At 46.6% G+C, this 16415-nt stretch overlaps 2 protein-coding genes and 1 long non-coding RNA gene across 5 annotated transcripts; 2 read left to right on the plus strand and 1 right to left on the minus strand.

Moving 5' to 3' along the window:
• Positions 1 to 244: 244 nt before the first annotated feature.
• Positions 245 to 12434, minus strand: LOC108919324 (tigger transposable element-derived protein 1-like). Of its 3 annotated transcripts, XR_001964910.2 has the most exons (3): positions 9710 to 12434; positions 7252 to 7544; positions 5813 to 6845 (listed from the first exon to the last, which is right to left on the minus strand). XR_001964910.2 is itself a non-coding variant. In XM_018727246.2 (2 exons), exon 1 carries the CDS (start codon positions 11705 to 11707, stop codon positions 9731 to 9733), a length of 1977 nt encoding a protein of 658 aa, XP_018582762.1. In that variant the 5' UTR covers positions 11708 to 12434; the 3' UTR covers positions 245 to 441; positions 9710 to 9730. The 3 variants fall into 3 exon arrangements, 2 of the variants coding, with proteins under 2 accessions (XP_018582762.1, XP_018582761.1); XM_018727246.2 differs by lacking the exons at positions 5813 to 6845; positions 7252 to 7544 and adding an exon at positions 245 to 441; XM_018727245.2 differs by lacking the exon at positions 7252 to 7544.
• Positions 8186 to 9830, plus strand: LOC108919326 (uncharacterized). Its single transcript, XR_001964911.1, has 3 exons — positions 8186 to 8674; positions 9273 to 9371; positions 9761 to 9830. It is a non-coding gene; the product is annotated as an uncharacterized LOC108919326 (long non-coding RNA).
• Positions 12435 to 12444: 10 nt separating the features above from the next.
• On the plus strand, positions 12445 to 15483 carry psmg2 (proteasome (prosome, macropain) assembly chaperone 2). The gene is made up of 7 exons (XM_018727247.2): positions 12445 to 12501; positions 12621 to 12792; positions 13392 to 13450; positions 14134 to 14252; positions 14335 to 14508; positions 14688 to 14808; positions 15081 to 15483. The coding sequence occupies exons 1-7, from the start codon at positions 12445 to 12447 to the stop codon at positions 15159 to 15161; spliced, it is 783 nt and encodes a 260-aa protein (XP_018582763.1). The 3' UTR covers positions 15162 to 15483.
• The last annotated feature ends 932 nt before the right edge of the window (positions 15484 to 16415 follow it).

Raw genomic sequence — 16415 nt, forward strand, 5'->3', positions numbered from 1 at the left:
TGTCCTGTCCTGCGTCCTGCATACCCATTACCCCTGTCTATTTCCAAAAAATTGTTTGCTGTAGTTTTAATCGTAAAGTGCCTCAACATTAATACAAAGTCTTACAGGGTATTTTTTTATTTGTCATAGCTATATCCAAGACTTTGACAGAACATGAGCAGTAAATATATCAAGGTACATGTCTATTGATAGCCATGGATAATAACACAAACAGAATTTGGCCAAAGACACGAACATGGTGCGAATGTTTGAAAAAGATCATAAGTAAGACAGAAAAAAAAATGTTCAGGCAATTTCAAGGCCTTAAGTGCAGAGATGAGTCTTCACCTTGGCAGAAGGTCACAAGATTGGTAGGACATCTGACGTTGAGGGGAAGCTCATCCCACAGCTTGGGAGCTGGAAGTAAGAGTGAGTGATCCTTTCCCTTGGAGAGATGGGAACCTGGATAATAAATGTAATATAACACTAACAGTAATTAGTAAATCTTAATAAACCTTGTTTTAGACTAAGGTCACAAAGTAACTAGAACTACTGCTTTTGGACTTGGGGGTTGCAGATTTGGGTCTCACACTGCTGTGGTACCCTTGAGCAAAGTGCTGACCCTCATTTGCTCCAGTAAAAATTCCCCAGTTGTATAAATTTCTACATCGTCGTCGTAAGTTGCTTTGGCGAAAAGCGTTAGTTGAGTGAATAAATGCAAACTGAACTCCGACTTAACAATTCCGCTAGATCACTGCAACCGGCAGCCTTCCATTCAAGCGCAAAGGTTTGCACCCCTGTGAGAGTTTCACCTGCTGCAGGTTGTTTCCTCGCAGAACATCGGTGTGCCCGCGTGAAATTGGTTTATCCCACTGCAAACACCAATGTGGTGACAAAAAAAATGTGGGGATTTGGCACAGGAACTTCTATCCTCAGAGGCAATTTAAAGTCATTAGCAAGACTTAAGAAAAGGAAAGCTGGGGATCAACATGTGTCGGTGATTACAACTACCTGATGGTGACTTTACTTTATTATAGCCATGTAGTAGCAGTAATGTAGTTTCATGCCCCAGCTGGAGCAATCGGGAAAAATATACACACTTGACACCGTCTCAGTTTAAATCGTTATTCCTGATCTGCCCAGAGCCGAGTTGCAGTGACAAGGGCCGATGAAATTCTTAGGGCGTACGAAGGAGGGAAAACAAAAAATTTAAAAAAAAAAAAGTAAAAATAATGAAAAAATCATTGCGAGACACAAATGTAGTGCAACAAAAGCTTCAAAATTAAATTTCAAACACTTAATTTCAGAATTTCCTAAGAAAGTTTCTTTCTTCGGCTTGCCTATCGGTCAAATAGTTTAGCATTACAACAGTTTAAGGCTCATCAGAATCGGAATGAGAATCAGAATGAGGTTTTATTTGCCAAGTGTGCTGGGATTTGCTTTGGTGCTTTCGGTATTACAGACGCTAGACAAGACAGACGCAGAATAAATAAATAAATAGCATATTTACAGTGTAAAAGGAATAAATACAAAAAAGTAAATGACAAGGTGATGGGATATATTGTACTGATGGGAGACCTATAGGGGAGTGTAACTGTTCATGAGGGTGATGGCCGAGGGAATAACTGTTCTAGTGTATTGTTCTGGCGGTCGGTGCTCTGTAACGCCTGCCAGAGGGGACAAGTGTGAAGAGTTTGTGCCCGGGGTGTGTGGGATCAGTGATGATTTTGCTCGCCCGCTTCCTCGTTCTGGTCTCGTACAAGACCCGAAGGGTAGGCGGGGTGCGCCGGTGATCCTCTCGGCCGTCCCGATCGTCCTTTGAGCCCTAACTCTGTCCGATTTGGTAGCCGAGCAAAACCAGACAGTTACGGCAGCGCGCGGGACGGACTCAATGACAGCTGAGTAGAACCGGATCAGCAGGGCCTGTGGCAGGTTGAACTTCTTCAGTTGGCGAAGGAAGTACTTCCGCTGTTGGACTTCTTTCACGATGGACCTATAGGTACAGGTGTCCCGCTTCAGGTCCCGGGAGATTGTAGGACCTGGGAACCTGAAGGACTCCGTGGCTGACATGGAACTGTTGAGAATGGTGGGGGGTTCCTCTTGAAGTCCACAATCATCTCCACGGTTTTGAGCGTGTTCAGCTCATGTCATCTGATTTCAACAATTGTTTACCCCCTTTTTCCACATTTGAAGGTAGCAGTTCACAGGGTGTACGAACACCAAAATGCAGCCCCGTGCCCATCTTCTCGACAGAAAGACGTTATTAAGCATTCATTAAATGACATAAACTAGGCTTCGGTCTAAAGAACAGTTTACGTTGACATTTATTCATTTGGTTGACGAGTTACTGAGTTACAGTAAATTACCGCCAGTAATACCAGTCATAGGTGTACATTTACAGCAAAGCAATGAAGCTTCTCTCTCGAGTGTATAACAGCAGATATAAGAGAAGATCTCTCCCGGATCGTTATTTGTAGCGGAAATAGCAAACCGATTCTCGAGCTTCCGTGAAACACGACCGCGCATACTTAGGGCAAACACAAGGCCAGAGGAGCGCGGTAACCGGGGAAGGGTAAAGAGGTACGTTTCGGACTATACCACCATGCAGGAGTGGCGGCTTGGACAAGAACGAGGGAGACGCTGCTCCAGCGCGCCCACCCCCACCCGGAGAGGGCTTCCGAGTCCCCGCACCGTGTGGAAACCATGGCTCGTTGCCAGGTTACAAGAGCCCACTCTGCACCGACAAGAAGGCATGAACAGCACCGATTAATTATTAACAAGCAGGCCACGGTACGCCAGCAACGGCACGACGCTTTCGCTGCGTCGCCCGTCCCCGTCTCTTAACCTGCTCCTTTATCTGGCTATTAATTTCAAACCGGCGCTCGGAGAAATCTCTAGACCCGGTCCGCGGCTCTGCGGTTCAGCAGCTCCACGATCGTGTTTCTCGCTACACGCAATAAGGGCTCGGCGCGATCCGCAAGATACACTGAATCGGCGCGGCGAATCGCCAAAAAACATGGTCCTAGTTGGTATTCGGGCGAGGGACTCGAACGCTTTAATGTCTTAGTGAATGTATGGCGGTATATCCTGAGGGCGGAGATTTCCCCTGGTTCATTTAATATTTATAGGGTCTGCGGTGCACCGTACGCTGCCGGGATCTGGGGTTGTGCCGTTTACACGACGAGCCGGGATCATTATCAGCTGTTTAACGTTGCCGGGGCTTCCGGATGCTGGGTTTGCAGGGCCCCCGCTGCCGAGCCGCTGCCCGCGGTGCTGCCGTTCCCCGCCGTGGCGGCTCTCGTTCTCCGACGGCGGGCCTGGAGAGGGGGTGTCCGCGCTGCCCTTTGTTCACGTCGAAACCTTTTGTGCTGCCTCCTCTTCATATTCCTGAGCAAAACCGCCGAGCGCGTAACGGGCCGAACAGCACACGGGCGTCACCTCGAGCCGGGCTTTGCATTTTCTCCCTTTTCATCTTTTCTCCTTGGCCTTATTTTGCTCCACATTTCCTGCGGAGCTTCAGGGATGCTCAGCACGCGGCGCTATGAAATATTTTCCCATTTACTTTTGCGTTCCTTTTCGTGCCGATCGCTGCGTTTACGAACGCAGCCTCTCTGCGAGCTGAAGGTAAACCAAAAAAACATTTGCATTTCTTCATTTAGCAGACGCTTTTGTCCAAAGCGACGTACATCTCAGTAAAAGTACAATTTATGCATTACATTGAGAGAAGGAGACAGCTGCAGACATGTGACTCAAGCAAACCTAGTTTGTTCCCTGCCACTTGCTGCACCGAGGGTCATCGATTGAGTAGGTGCATAAGACACAGGATAGACAAATCCTGATACCCTCCTACCAAACTTTTTTTTTTTATAATAAGATACACAAGCAAGCAAAAACAATGCCGGAGGAGTGGCTGAATAAAGGATTTATCTGGTGATGCTCACGAAGTTACGGTGCATGAACATTTACACCATACATGAGCTCGAGAGATCACGGGCGAAGTGAGTCTGGAAAAGGTGAGTTTTCAGACCCTTCTTGAATGTAGATGGAGTTTCAGCAGTTCCGAGTGACAGAGGAAGGTCATTCCACCACAACGGACCCAGAACCGACAATCTCCGAGCTTTGCCTTTCGTGCGCGGGACCACCAAGAGAGCGGAAGTAGATGAGCGAAGGGGTCTGGCTGCGGTGTAGCAGTTGTTCAAGTCCTGGAAATAGCTGAGAGCAGTTCTATTGATGCATTTGTAGACAATAACCAGGGTCTCGAATTCGATTCGAGCAGTTATAGGAAGCCAGTGTAGAGAAATGAGTAACATCCTTCAAGCGCTGTTGTTTCAGCTCAGCTTCCTGCATCCAACACACCCGCGAACGAAAACGTTGTGTCGGACACCTACCGCTTCTGTCACAAGCAGATTTTTGCGGTTTCAGATCATTTCCAACAATCCCCTTGCACACTTCTATTAGGCGTACAGTTACTCTCTTCTGCATCCAACACCTTCCTGTAAAATGGGGAATAGATGCACTCCTCTGACAGTTAATGCACCTAAAACGTCATCATTTAGCTGAGGCTTTTCTGTACAAAATGTGCTTAATCCATTTTTTCAGCTCAATATTTTGCCGGTGCAGCTGAAGGTAAAAACCTTGCTGAAGGTTAATACAGCACATGTCCTTATCCACTGTCCTATTCCTTTATCATAACCATCACTTTAACCCATTTAATCAATGCTTTTCTCCAAAGTCACTTACCACATTCAAACTGCCAGGTAATTTTTAATAAAGCAAGAGGAGGGTCTCAAACATTAGTCCTTGACTGACACGGGTACGACTCTACCCGCCATGCCACCTGCTGCCCTTACATCTACATGAATAGATTCATAATAAAAAGCAGGTTTTCCTCACTTACGATGCAGTGACCCTGTGTGCAAATGTCAGTATGTGATACTGTACCTGGGAAATAATGGATAGAAACATCATGGATGTAATCATTTATATTTATAGGACAGCTGGTAGTGTAGTGGCTAGGGCTGCTGTCTTTGAACCCCAAAGGTCATAGGTTTGAACCACAAGCTGAAGGACTCCTGAGCAAGATACTTACCCTAAATCGCTCCAGTAAAAAATACAATTACCCAGCTGTATAAATGGGTACATAATTGTAAGCTTGTAATAATTGTAAATAGGGGGCGCAGTGGGTCTGGGGTTCAAGTCCCTCTTGGGGTGCCTTGTGATGGACTGGCGTGCCATCCTGGGTGTGTCCCCTCCCCCTCCAGCCTTGTGCCCTATGTTGCCGGATTAGGTTCTGGTTTGCCGCGCCCCTGCTTGGGACAAGTGGTTGTAGACATTGTGTGTGTGATAATTGTTACCTTCACATCGTAATTTGCTTTGGAGAAAATCATCAGCTAAATGAATAAATGTAAATTTCATGGTTGCCGTACCATCTCCCACAACATAAGAAGACCTCTGCAGTTACCATGGGTTTTACGTTGAGGATGCGAAACGTCAGGATGAGAAGAAATTTGGGTCAAGATGAGAACTGGAGGAAGCACCTCTCCGCACAGGCAGAGCGCACGGGCATGGCTTTAGAATGAGCAGCAACAAGAGCGGGAAGGGAAGAGCAGTCGTCAGTGAACATCGCCAGCGTAGTCCCAGACAGCTTTTTAGCTGAAGTGGCTTTTAATTACCCATTTTCCTGCCAAATGAGGAAATTGTCAACAGCTTTAAACAAGCTGAAGACAACTGGGCTCACATCCAGCCAACACACACCACGTGAGTGGTGCTTAGGAAAAAAAACAAACACACAGGAAAAAAACACATTCTTTAACTCTATAACGCAGTGCTGGCGGTCAGTCCTGGCGGAAAGTGACCGATGAGAATAAACTGCTGATCCCCATCATTGAAACTGAGTTTTATTTGCATCTTTTGCTTGCTTTCAATTTCACGCGAGCAGATCAGAACACCTCAAATCCAACAGCCAGGACAAGACACAGTATTTAAATGATCATACCTTCACAACTGCAGGGGGGTGAACAACACCTTCCTTCACGCCCCATGGGACCTGCAGCTTGCGGAGGGAAAATAAGCGGGCAGCTTGGGGAATACACTTCGGCACGAGTGTGTGTGTGTATCCCCCTCGTGTCACGCTTTCACGGAGAGAGGCAAGCAACGAGTAACACGATACGATCAAAGTGGGAACCGAAGTGCAGAACACACATTATGTGCCGGCTCCTCAACTTACGAACACCATCGGAACAAAAGCCTGTTCGCAACTCGACTTGTTCATAATACCAATTTTATAGCTCAGTCACAGTAAAGAAGGGCCGAATAAAACGTGCATCGCTCCGTTTTTACATGCATTAAGTGGCGTAAAAACATCATCAGAAGCTGCGACACCCCTCTCCATCTCTCCGCGATAGACAACCGCTGTGTCCGGTGCAGGGTGGCGTAGCAGTTAGGGCTGCTGACTTTGGGATTGGGGGTCATGGCTTATTTCTGCAGCTTTATTTTAATACTCTGGGGTTTTAATACTCACCCTTTCTGTTACCTTCATCACTTTCAGCACTTAATCAAAGGTAACCTTTCAAAATGAAGCAGTCTGACTTAAAAACCCTTTGGATATGAAATAGATGTGTACCAACAGCAGTAAAATTTTAATTACAACGAATACAGGGAGGCAAAGCGCTTGAGCTCTTTGTGTCGGGGGCACCTCCCGCGTGGCTCCTGTGACACCCGGCACATTTCACGTCGTGCTGAATCCATCGAGGCCTCGGGCAGGAGCCCGGCCGGTCAGTCCCGGGCCAGCGGTAGAGGAGGGCCGCTGGGGGTCAGGAAGCGGCCTCTTAGTCTGCTTCAGCTCAGAATGTGCCAGAAGGTGTGTACTGAATAAAACAAGAGGAGTTAAAGGTCACCAAATCACCGTGCCTCCGTGCTCTAGCGCACAGCTGCCAGCTGCCGCACCCACACGAGCTCTGCAAATTCTCATCATCCTCAACGCTACTGAAAGTGGGCTCCTCTTTTATATTCAAACTGCGGAAAACAAGTCGGAACCAAAAAAAAAAAAAAATGTATGTGCGTTTAATAATGATCTTTTTGTTTCTATGGATATAACAGTGAATAAAACAGTTCAAATAAAGCAAGTTTAAAAAAAAAAAAAAAGAGTTTACAGGGAAATGACAAGCAATTCAGATTCAAACGTGAACATCAGGAGCCCTAAAGCTATATATAAATTATTATTAAAGCTATATATACACATTATTAAATACGTTGCTATACATTATGTTTAACCTTCCCGAGAGTCTGTTAAGAACACATGCTCCGAAGGGCAAGGAGGTCATGATGGGCATCTTGCCGGAATGGTTTTTAGCTCCTTTCCACTCGTCCGTCCTCCCCCTGGACTGGCACTCCAGATGGCACTCTCTGTGCCGCGAGTTCTCCGTTGGGGGGGGATCCGTGAGCGCCAGCACATGTTCTGCTCACATCCCATTACAGGAGCCAGCGGGTGATTTTCACTCATTCCCAAAGAAGGCGGTCATGGCGAGGAGAGCGAACAAGCCTCGCCTCTAAAAGTTCACCGTCCTCTGGTGAAAAGAACAGACAAGTCACCCCACCGGCTCATTAAGCTTGGCACCGCGGTGTTGACATTTCACATTTATGCCATTCTTGTGCCCGTCTTCCGCCATCAATGAAACACATCTGAGCCTCACGGTTAAACTAGACTGCTAACCTTACGCAACACTGTGTGCCCGAGAACCGATGCAGAGAGACAGTGCTGCAAATTTACATTTATACGACACTTTTCGCCAAAGTAACTTACAATTATTTACCCATTTTTACAGCTGAGTAATTTTCCTGGAGCATTTTAGGGTAAGTACCCAGCTGAAGGTGAGACGCAAACCTGCGACCTTCGGATCCAAAGGCAGCAGCCCGAACCACTGTGCTACCAGCTGTCCTAAATGCCCCCAACTTAAATGCCCGCTCAGGCACTTTCTGCTGGATCTCCAGTGGAACACATGGCAAAAAAAAAAAAAAAAAAAAACACGCAGAACTGGGCATTAATTGCAGAAAACAACTAAAAGTTTGCCCTGCTGTTAAATCCCCCTTTCCTGCCTTTGTGGAACAGAACAGAAGGATGGATCACATCCCCTCCCCCCCACGGGTGGGGAAATGCACTCGCGTAGCGCCATCTAGAGGACCTTTCAGTTACTGCAACCAACTATTGTTTCCCTTACACGTCATAGTCTCCTTTATACACCACTGCCCGTGCCTGAAAATCCATTGTGCAGCGGATGTGCGGAGACTGAAGCTTGATTAATTATTAGTGTTACTTCTCATTTTATTCTGGGGAAACAATGAGCCGAAACGGGCCCCGTGGCACCGCGTCGTGGCTCAGCTCCGCGCGGACTGAATTATTTATAGCCAGGAGACGCACAGTCAGTCAACAAGCACGCAAACTCGTTATGCGAGAACAAATAAACCCAATCTTTCTTTTTCTGTGCTTGGAGAGCTATTTCCCACGCCGGCCTAACAAACCACAGGTACAGCGCTCACCCGTCACACCGACACACAACCATGTCACGTGAAGCGGAGAGACGCGCCCATTTGCCGTGCAGTACCTCCACCGCGCTGCGGGGGCGCCCGTGAGCAGCGCGGGACGCTCGACGTCATCAAGCGGGAAACGAGGGAACAGCGCGAATCTCCCGCATTATTGGTCAGTGTGCGGAGGGATTTATATACGGTGTGACGAGTTACTAAACGGAAAGTGGAATAAGCAGCAAACGGGGTTCTACGGCAGTTTTTGTGATTGGATAAAGATACATTCTCTCGCCACGCTCACGCTCCGACGTTTATTACGGCGCTGCCCGGCTTAGTTATAATAATTATATGTTCATTTAGCGGAGCTCTCTTTTTGTGCTCGGCTGCTTACAGTGTTAATTTACTCTCTACGCCGAATGTCACAGAGCTATTGACTAGTAACTAGTTACACAGCAGGGTTTCTACTGGAGAACTGCGGATGAGTGTCGGAGAAGAGTAAGAGCGCAATGGCGGGATTCGAACTTAGAACCTTCTACACTGAAGGCCACAGCCCTCATCAGAAACTGCTCACTAGTTCTGAGCAGATCTCTGTGCATTTTTATTTCCACTGATTTTTCTTACAGCACTTTTAGCTTTTTTTTCCCCATTCCTTGGGGCCCCTAGGAAACCAATAAATGTAACTCGGCATGAAATATGCACAGAGAACACAATGTCATGTAGACATCAGCTAATATGACATCTCTTCCCAGCATCTGTCTGTGTGTCATCTGCAGGACTGGACTGATCCAAAAGTATGGCTACACTACAGTATTTGGACATTTATTCCATATCTGAACTCTTTATACCAGGGTGACAGGTACGCAGCGCTCAAGGTGAGTGATGAGTGAATGTCCCTAGAAAAAGTGTTTGTATGCAGGGATGGGTGTGTTACACTCTTTCTTTCATTCATTAACTTAATGCCTCGCTGAAAAGTTTCGCAAAGTGAAGCCTTACAATATGATCCAGTCCACCTGTCCCCCTCCAAAAAAAATCACTTTTCTAGACAAGTATGCAAAGCTATCATGTGATCATATAAAACCGGACAAACTTATATACTTAGCGCTAGTTATCTAAACATAACCTACCAAGCGAATGAGCATGAGCAAAAACCACGTTACTGCTTCATAAAAATCAAAAGCATAAAATGAAAGCATAAGACAGTCACACTTACCAAACAAGATGTCGCTCATTGTCACTGCTGGTCTTGACTGGGTTTTGCTAGATGCCAGCGACAACAGGGAACCGTGTGCAAGGAAGAAGATGACGTTGGCAACCAGTAATTTAGTTTCTCCGCATGTGTGAGCTGAATGTTGCATGATGCTGGTAACCTAATGAATGACGGAAGAGGCGAGGAAGCCCCTACTGTAACCTCTTCATATTCCATTAAAGATGAATCCATGATGTTCTCCTCCTCCTCTTCAACTTTCTTGCAACATTTCAAGATGCCTGAGGTGGACGGTTGAGGCTCCAAAGCAGAAGAAGCAACTGGACGGAAAAATGAGAAGATACTTGTCTGCGCTGCATCCCTCACCTTCCTCTCGTAAAGGTCTCGGTAACACTGAATGGTTTCAGAGATGCGGGTTTTCACTTGCCGAACCCTTTCAAGGTTGCCATCGTTTTCATCCAGGAAAACATTAGCACGATCAATAAGAGAAAAATACTGGCGCAGTGCTTGTATGCTCATCTCTTTCGGCAGCTCATCCTCCTGCTCGTCATCCTCGTCGAGACCTCCCGCGTCACGCTGAATCAGCTCTTCATTAGTCAGCTCTTCTGTATGGGAGTCCAGCACCTCCTCAACATCTTCAGTGTGAACCTGCTCGAAACCAGCTCTATAAGCCAGTTTCACAATGTCTTCTTTAATGGTCTTTTCAACACTTTCAAAGCCTTTGACGTCATGCACAAATTCCGGTAGAAGCTTCATCCAAACAGCATTCATGGTTTCCTCCGGTATTTTCTCCCATGCGGTTGCTATGTTTTCGATGGCTATCTTCATGTTGTAATTCTTCCACAGTTCTTTTATTGTCAAATTGCTGTTGCTGTCAAGTCCATCGACAAGATATTTCATAACCAGCTGCATGTAGTAGGCTTTGAATGTTGAAATGACGCCTTGTTCCATGGGCTGTAGTAGTAAAGACGATGAGTTTGCTGGTAAGAACACAACTTGCACATTGTCACCATAACCTATCACAGTTGTTGGATGCCCAGGGGCGCTGTCAATGATTAAGAGGGCCTTGTTGGAAAAACTGTTTTCCCTGCAGTATTTCTCAACAAGAGGACAAAAATAATTCTGTACATAGTCATAGAACACTTGCTGGGTCATGCAGCCTTTTTTGTTTGACCGCCAAAAAACGGGAAGCGAATTCCTGTTGATGCCTTTCAGAGCCCTTGGGTTTTGGGAATGATAGACGATTAGTGGCTTCAGTTTGACGTCCCCGTGAAGGTTTCCACCAAGCAACAGCGTCAGTCGGTCCTTTGAGATCACGTGACCCGTCCCTTTCTTCTCCTCCTGTGATATGAGTGTTCCAGACATCATACGTTTCCAGAACAACCATGTTTCATCGATATTGAAAATCTGTTTTGGATGGTAATCGCCTGCTTGGATGATTTTTAGGAGCTCCCCCGGGAAAACTCTGGCAGCCTCGATGTCTTCGGGCGCAGCGTCATTCGTGAGCCGTAGGTTATGCAGATAAGCCCTCTTTTTGAATCGCTCAAACCAACCATGACTGGCCTTGAATTCCATGTCTATTACCCTCTCGTCACCTTCCTCAATGATCTTTTTCTTCAAGTCCTCAAATAAGGAAATTGCCTTCTGCTGGATGACGATATAACTTAAAATCGTGCTGCGACTCAACTGGTCCTCTATCCACTGCAGCAAGAGGCTTTCCAGCTTCTCATAAAGCGGGTGCCTGGCCTTCAAGACAGTTTTTAATTTTGCGCCATCGACCACAGACTCTGCGGTTTTCTGGATTTTGTCCTTATTCAAATAAATGGTGCGCACCGTGGACGAAGACAAGCGCAGCGCCTTGCAGATGTCTCGGTTTCGTTCCCCCCGTTCAAGGCGCTTAATCACTTCAAGTTTAAGGCTCATGCACAAGGCTTTCCTCTGCCTTTTGGGCTTCGCACCCTCCTTTAAGGCACCTTTCAACATCTTTTTCTGTATTGCGGCCATAATGTTAGAATGCACAGTAATATGCGGGAGATTAGGCCTGAAGGTGCCAGACTGTCACGCGCAATCACGTGGGAGCTCCATAAACGATATAGGAGAGAGAGGCTCCTGCAGTGGCTCTGATCTCCATTCTAATTTTTGGATATTGCTGCGTCTCATGACAAGTAGCACCGAGTGGGATGATCTAATGTCCTTTTGTAAGCATCCTATGTCCCTCCGAGTCCAGAAGAAGAGCGGTGCCGGTGCTGCTGCCGCTACTAGCGCTGCCCGCGAATTCCTCCGCTGACCGGGAGGCGGACAGCTCGTAAATCGAACGAGGGCGGTATTTGCTCGTAAACGCGACTTCTCCTAAACCGAGTGCTCGTAAAAGTGGGGGAGGGTGTAAAACTTAGTGGCACGCGCTGCTCAGAGAATCCACTTTTGACGAAAACGGTGTGAATTCCTACAATTGAACACGTTCTGTATTCTTCGGGCGTCGCATCGGCGTTGCTTTTACTTAATATATTCGCCGTGGCGTCGCATTTCATTTTGTTTTACTTAATCTGACGCCGCGCTTTCACGCAGGCATATTTTCGGGCAGCCTCCGAAAAGAAGCGTCCCGAGTCGCGAAGGAAGGACCTCGCAGGGAAGCAGCGAGGCTGACTGAACAGTGAACTTAGAACATATTTATGAGACCGTTGAAATTGAGTACTTTCCGTGCACCGCGTTTAGTAGAGCGCTGAAATATTTCACTGTTAAACATGTTTATTTCGATTGAAAACACGCCACCTTCCTTCAAAGGCTTCACCCTCATAATGGTAAGTTAAAAAGATACTTCGTCAGCGTGGCTCGCGACTCCGCGTATTCTGTGTGTGTGTCCGTCCCAGCGGACCTTCTTTGAATTGCTACAGTGTTGTTTATTGCTCCATTTCCACAGCCTGCCGTGTCCGTGGGCAATGTGGGGCAGCTTGCGACCGACCTGCTCATCTCGAGCCTCGGCATGGCTCGCGTGGGCTACGTGCACACGGACTGCCTCATCCCCATGACGGGCAACAACCCGTACGCGACCTCGGCGGAAAGCGCAGCCGAGCTCTGCACCAATGCAGAAGGTGGTACACGCTGAGCCCCGCCCCCTCCTCGCGCCCCGATCTGAGCCTGAGGTGATCTGATTGGGCGGCACGGTGGCGCAGCGGGTAGCGCTGCTGCCTCGCGTCTCTTGGGCTGTTCGAACGTGGGTTCGAACCCGGTCCAGTCTGTGTGGAGTCTGCATGGTCTCCCCGTCATCGCGTGGGTTTCCTTCGGGTGTTGCGTCCTAATGTTTCAGATTAATTGGTGACTTTAAATTGCCCTTTCTGTGTGTTACATTGATCTTCTGTGTACCAGTAAGTGAATGACGACAGGGAGTTTAGCGCAGTGTATCTATTGTTGTAAGCTGCCTTGGACTAGTTGTCAGCTAAATATTAGAAAATAATTAAGTTGCCCTGGGTCTCAGAGGTTGCAGGTTTGAATCCCAGTTCCTGTTGTAGTACCCTTGAGAAAGGTGGTTACTCCTAAATTATTCCAGTAAAAATGACCATTGTAATGCCCAGTCACTGTATATCACTGTAATTAGCTTACCATTGTAGGTCACTTTGGATAAAAGTATCAGCTAAATGAAAGAATGTAAACAAATAAATGTAACGTGAGTGTGTGTTCTCTTTGTATACAGTGTACTCTCTGTCGGACATCAGGCTGGCTGTGCTACAGATACGGGCTCCAGTTGTAAAGGTAGGATGAGGTTACTAAACACGACGGTACTGTAGACACGGCATTACTAAATGTGCACAAGGTGACCACCTTGTACTTGGAAGAACACAGGTTCTAGTCCCACTGCAGTATCCTTGTGCATGGCATTTAACCACAGTAAAACATCCAGCTGTGTAAATGAGTAAATCATCGTGTGTTGGTTGGTTTGTTGGTGGTCGATGTATGGCTGGGGTGGGAGGTCTTTTGGTGGGTGGAGTCACTGGGATGGCACTGCGGGCATGGAGGGGGGTGGGTCTGGGACGCCAGATCTCGCCGTTGAGCCTTCTGGAGGTGTCGTGGGCTCAATTCAATGAAACATCAACGAAGGAAGGTGCCCACTTGACAACCCCAACGAAGTGCTCGCGGTGGCTCCCGGCGAGGAGGATGGTGCTTGCCCATGGTGTGGGCTGATGTTTCGTTTTTTTATGTGGAGGGAACTGTTTGGTGGGGGTGAGGGGTATGTGGGGTTTTGGGAGGGATGGAGTACTGTGGCGTGGTTGGTTTGTGTGCAGCCCCCCTTGATTTTGGCACGAAGGGTTGAACATCTTTCCCTGTGTATTATTGCATTGCAAGTACTTTAACAGTGTACTTGCGCTTCCTCGTTGTTGAGGTCATTTTGGGTAACACTGAAAGATTGCGGTTAAGAATTCTCCTCTCTATTGCAGACAAAGTCGAGAAAGTTCCGCAAGTTGATTACCTCCTGGATCAAGACTTGTGGTTTTGACAAGACGGTTATCCTGTCCAGCAGTCATGCCTATCAGAGGGATGACCAGCAGCTTCTTGGGTACCGCACAAGAGTTCTCGAATGTTTTGTGAATGTTAAAATGTTGCCAGCAGTGAGAGTGATGCTCTCCCTTTATGCAAAGGACCCCACTGCGGTACCTGCTGAGCCCAGCGTTGGAGCAGGAAGTTGGAGTCCACCTGAAGGAACTTGAGTGGAAGCAGATGGAAAGAGTGTGCGCTTTTCCTGGGATTGATGGCTCTGAGCAGCGCCTCTACATTCCGGGAGGAGGAGTCACTAAAGGTCTCTACACAGACAGGTACAGCAGGATGTTGGGGGTGGGGTCAGTGGAAATTTATGGAAAGGACAGAGAGAGTTCAGCACATTGTCTCCACATGGAGGAAAACTTTAAATATTGGGATTCATTCCTCATAGTTAATAAAGGACATACACAACCAAAAATGTATGCTTATTATATCCTCCGTTTTGTTTCGGCAGTTGTTCAGAGGGCATCCGAATGGCAGTGCTTCTGATTTTCTGCTCTGAAGGTGACAACATACCAGATGCATTTTCGCTCTTGAATTATCTCAACGACTGGCTCCACCTGGTGGACAAACCTGTGAGTGTCCTTCAAACTGCTGGCACAGTGACATTTATCGCTGTTTAATGTAATCCAGGCTACTTTTGAAAAATGTTTCATTGTCTGCCTTTTGGGACAGTGTTGGATAATTAAATACCGTTGCAAACATTTTTTCAGAAAGTTAAAGTGATTTTGGATCATCGGTGAGGGGGAAAATGTTCTAAAGTACACCAACTCTTGTTGCAAGTAGGTTAGCAGGAAATGGTACATTCAGACCAAAACACAAACTGGATTACCCCTTTTTCACCTAGACGGAGGCATCGTCTCAGTGGAAGATCCCTGTGTCATGGAGGTTGCTGTTTGGTAGCGGCATACCCCCTGCCATCTTCTGACAAGTCCCCCACCCCGATGGCACTTGTTACATGTGGACGTGCAGCACTGAAGACCCACCCTCCTGGCCAGGCAGTGAACTAATGGTTTATATGGTCAGCTGCAGTCCTCTGGAAACATCTGTTTAATTTATATTGTAGTCTTTTGCCACAGTACATGTAACAGCTAGGATCTGGAATTTGTGCCATGGTCATTTTTTCCACACCATTCACTTTCCTTAATGTTAGTAGCTAATTGTTACACAATGGCAGTATCATCCATACTGCTAAAGTACCTGTAGTCTATTTTTTGTTTGAGAGTGGTGGTTTGTCTGAAATAAAGCAGTTTGTAAATTGTAGAAAGGTAATGGTATGGTTTTTTTCAAGGGTACCAAGTACTTCACTGAATATTGACCCCATTCTCATTTATTGCAATTACATTTAACACACATGAATATGTTGACAATTTATAACAGGTTTGAAACATTCTTTTTACAGAAATGTTAAGGGATCAGTTAAGATGAACACTATCCTCCTAATTTTTGTGGTCTTTTCTCGCAGCAATATATGCATATTAAAAACAGACGGTTGAGGCTAGTCTTGTTGGGACAGTATTGCCTTCTGGTGTCTGAATTGGACACACAGATGGTAGCTAGGGATGCCAGAATACACCTACACACATATGCATCATGTAAAGGAAAAATGAACCGGCCCTTGAGAAACGTTTTCCACGAAACACCATGCATATCACAATACTTTAAAAAGTCTATGTGTTGCTGTACTTCTCAAAATTGCATGGATATACAGTACTTTTGGGTGGCACAGTGAGTACTGCTGCTGCCTCACAACACGGAGGTGGTATGAGAGGACATGGGTTTGATCCCTGCTCAGTCTGTGTGGAGTTTGCATGTTCTCCCTGTGTCTGTGTGGGTTTCCTCCCACAGTCCAAGGACATGCTGTTCAGGTTCCCCCGACGTATGGATGAGTGCCCCAGTGTAAGTCGTGTATCTAGCAGTGTAAGTCACCGTGGTGGATAAAGTGTGTGGGCTGATAACACTAGAGTTCATTGGAAGTGGCTTTGGAAAAAAGTATCTGCTCAATAAATGTAAATAAAGCAGCATTTACTGACATTGTAAATTTCACTGCCTTTTTTAGAATTAGTGCACAATGACAAAAAATCGTAAGTGTACATATGCTTTGGGAAGACAAAATTTCAAATTGCATTTAATTCAGAGTAATCATCCAATTCACCAAATTGCTGAGAATACAGGGAACAGG

The sequence above is a fragment of the Scleropages formosus genome, chromosome 23 (genome assembly GCF_900964775.1).
Source record: "Scleropages formosus chromosome 23, fSclFor1.1, whole genome shotgun sequence".
Lineage (NCBI taxonomy): Eukaryota > Metazoa > Chordata > Actinopteri > Osteoglossiformes > Osteoglossidae > Scleropages > Scleropages formosus.

Coding starts and splice junctions, on each gene's coding strand:
- LOC108919324 (XM_018727246.2), bottom strand. CDS start 11,707: ATGGCCGCAATACAGAAAAAGATGTTGAAAGGTGCCTTAAAGGAGGGT.
- psmg2 (XM_018727247.2), top strand. CDS start 12,445: ATGTTTATTTCGATTGAAAACACGCCACCTTCCTTCAAAGGCTTCACC. Junction 12,793..13,391: donor GCTCTGCACCAATGCAGAAG/GTGGTACACGCT, acceptor CTTTGTATACAG/TGTACTCTCTGTCGGACATC. Junction 14,809..15,080: donor TCCACCTGGTGGACAAACCT/GTGAGTGTCCTT, acceptor TTTTTCACCTAG/ACGGAGGCATCGTCTCAGTG.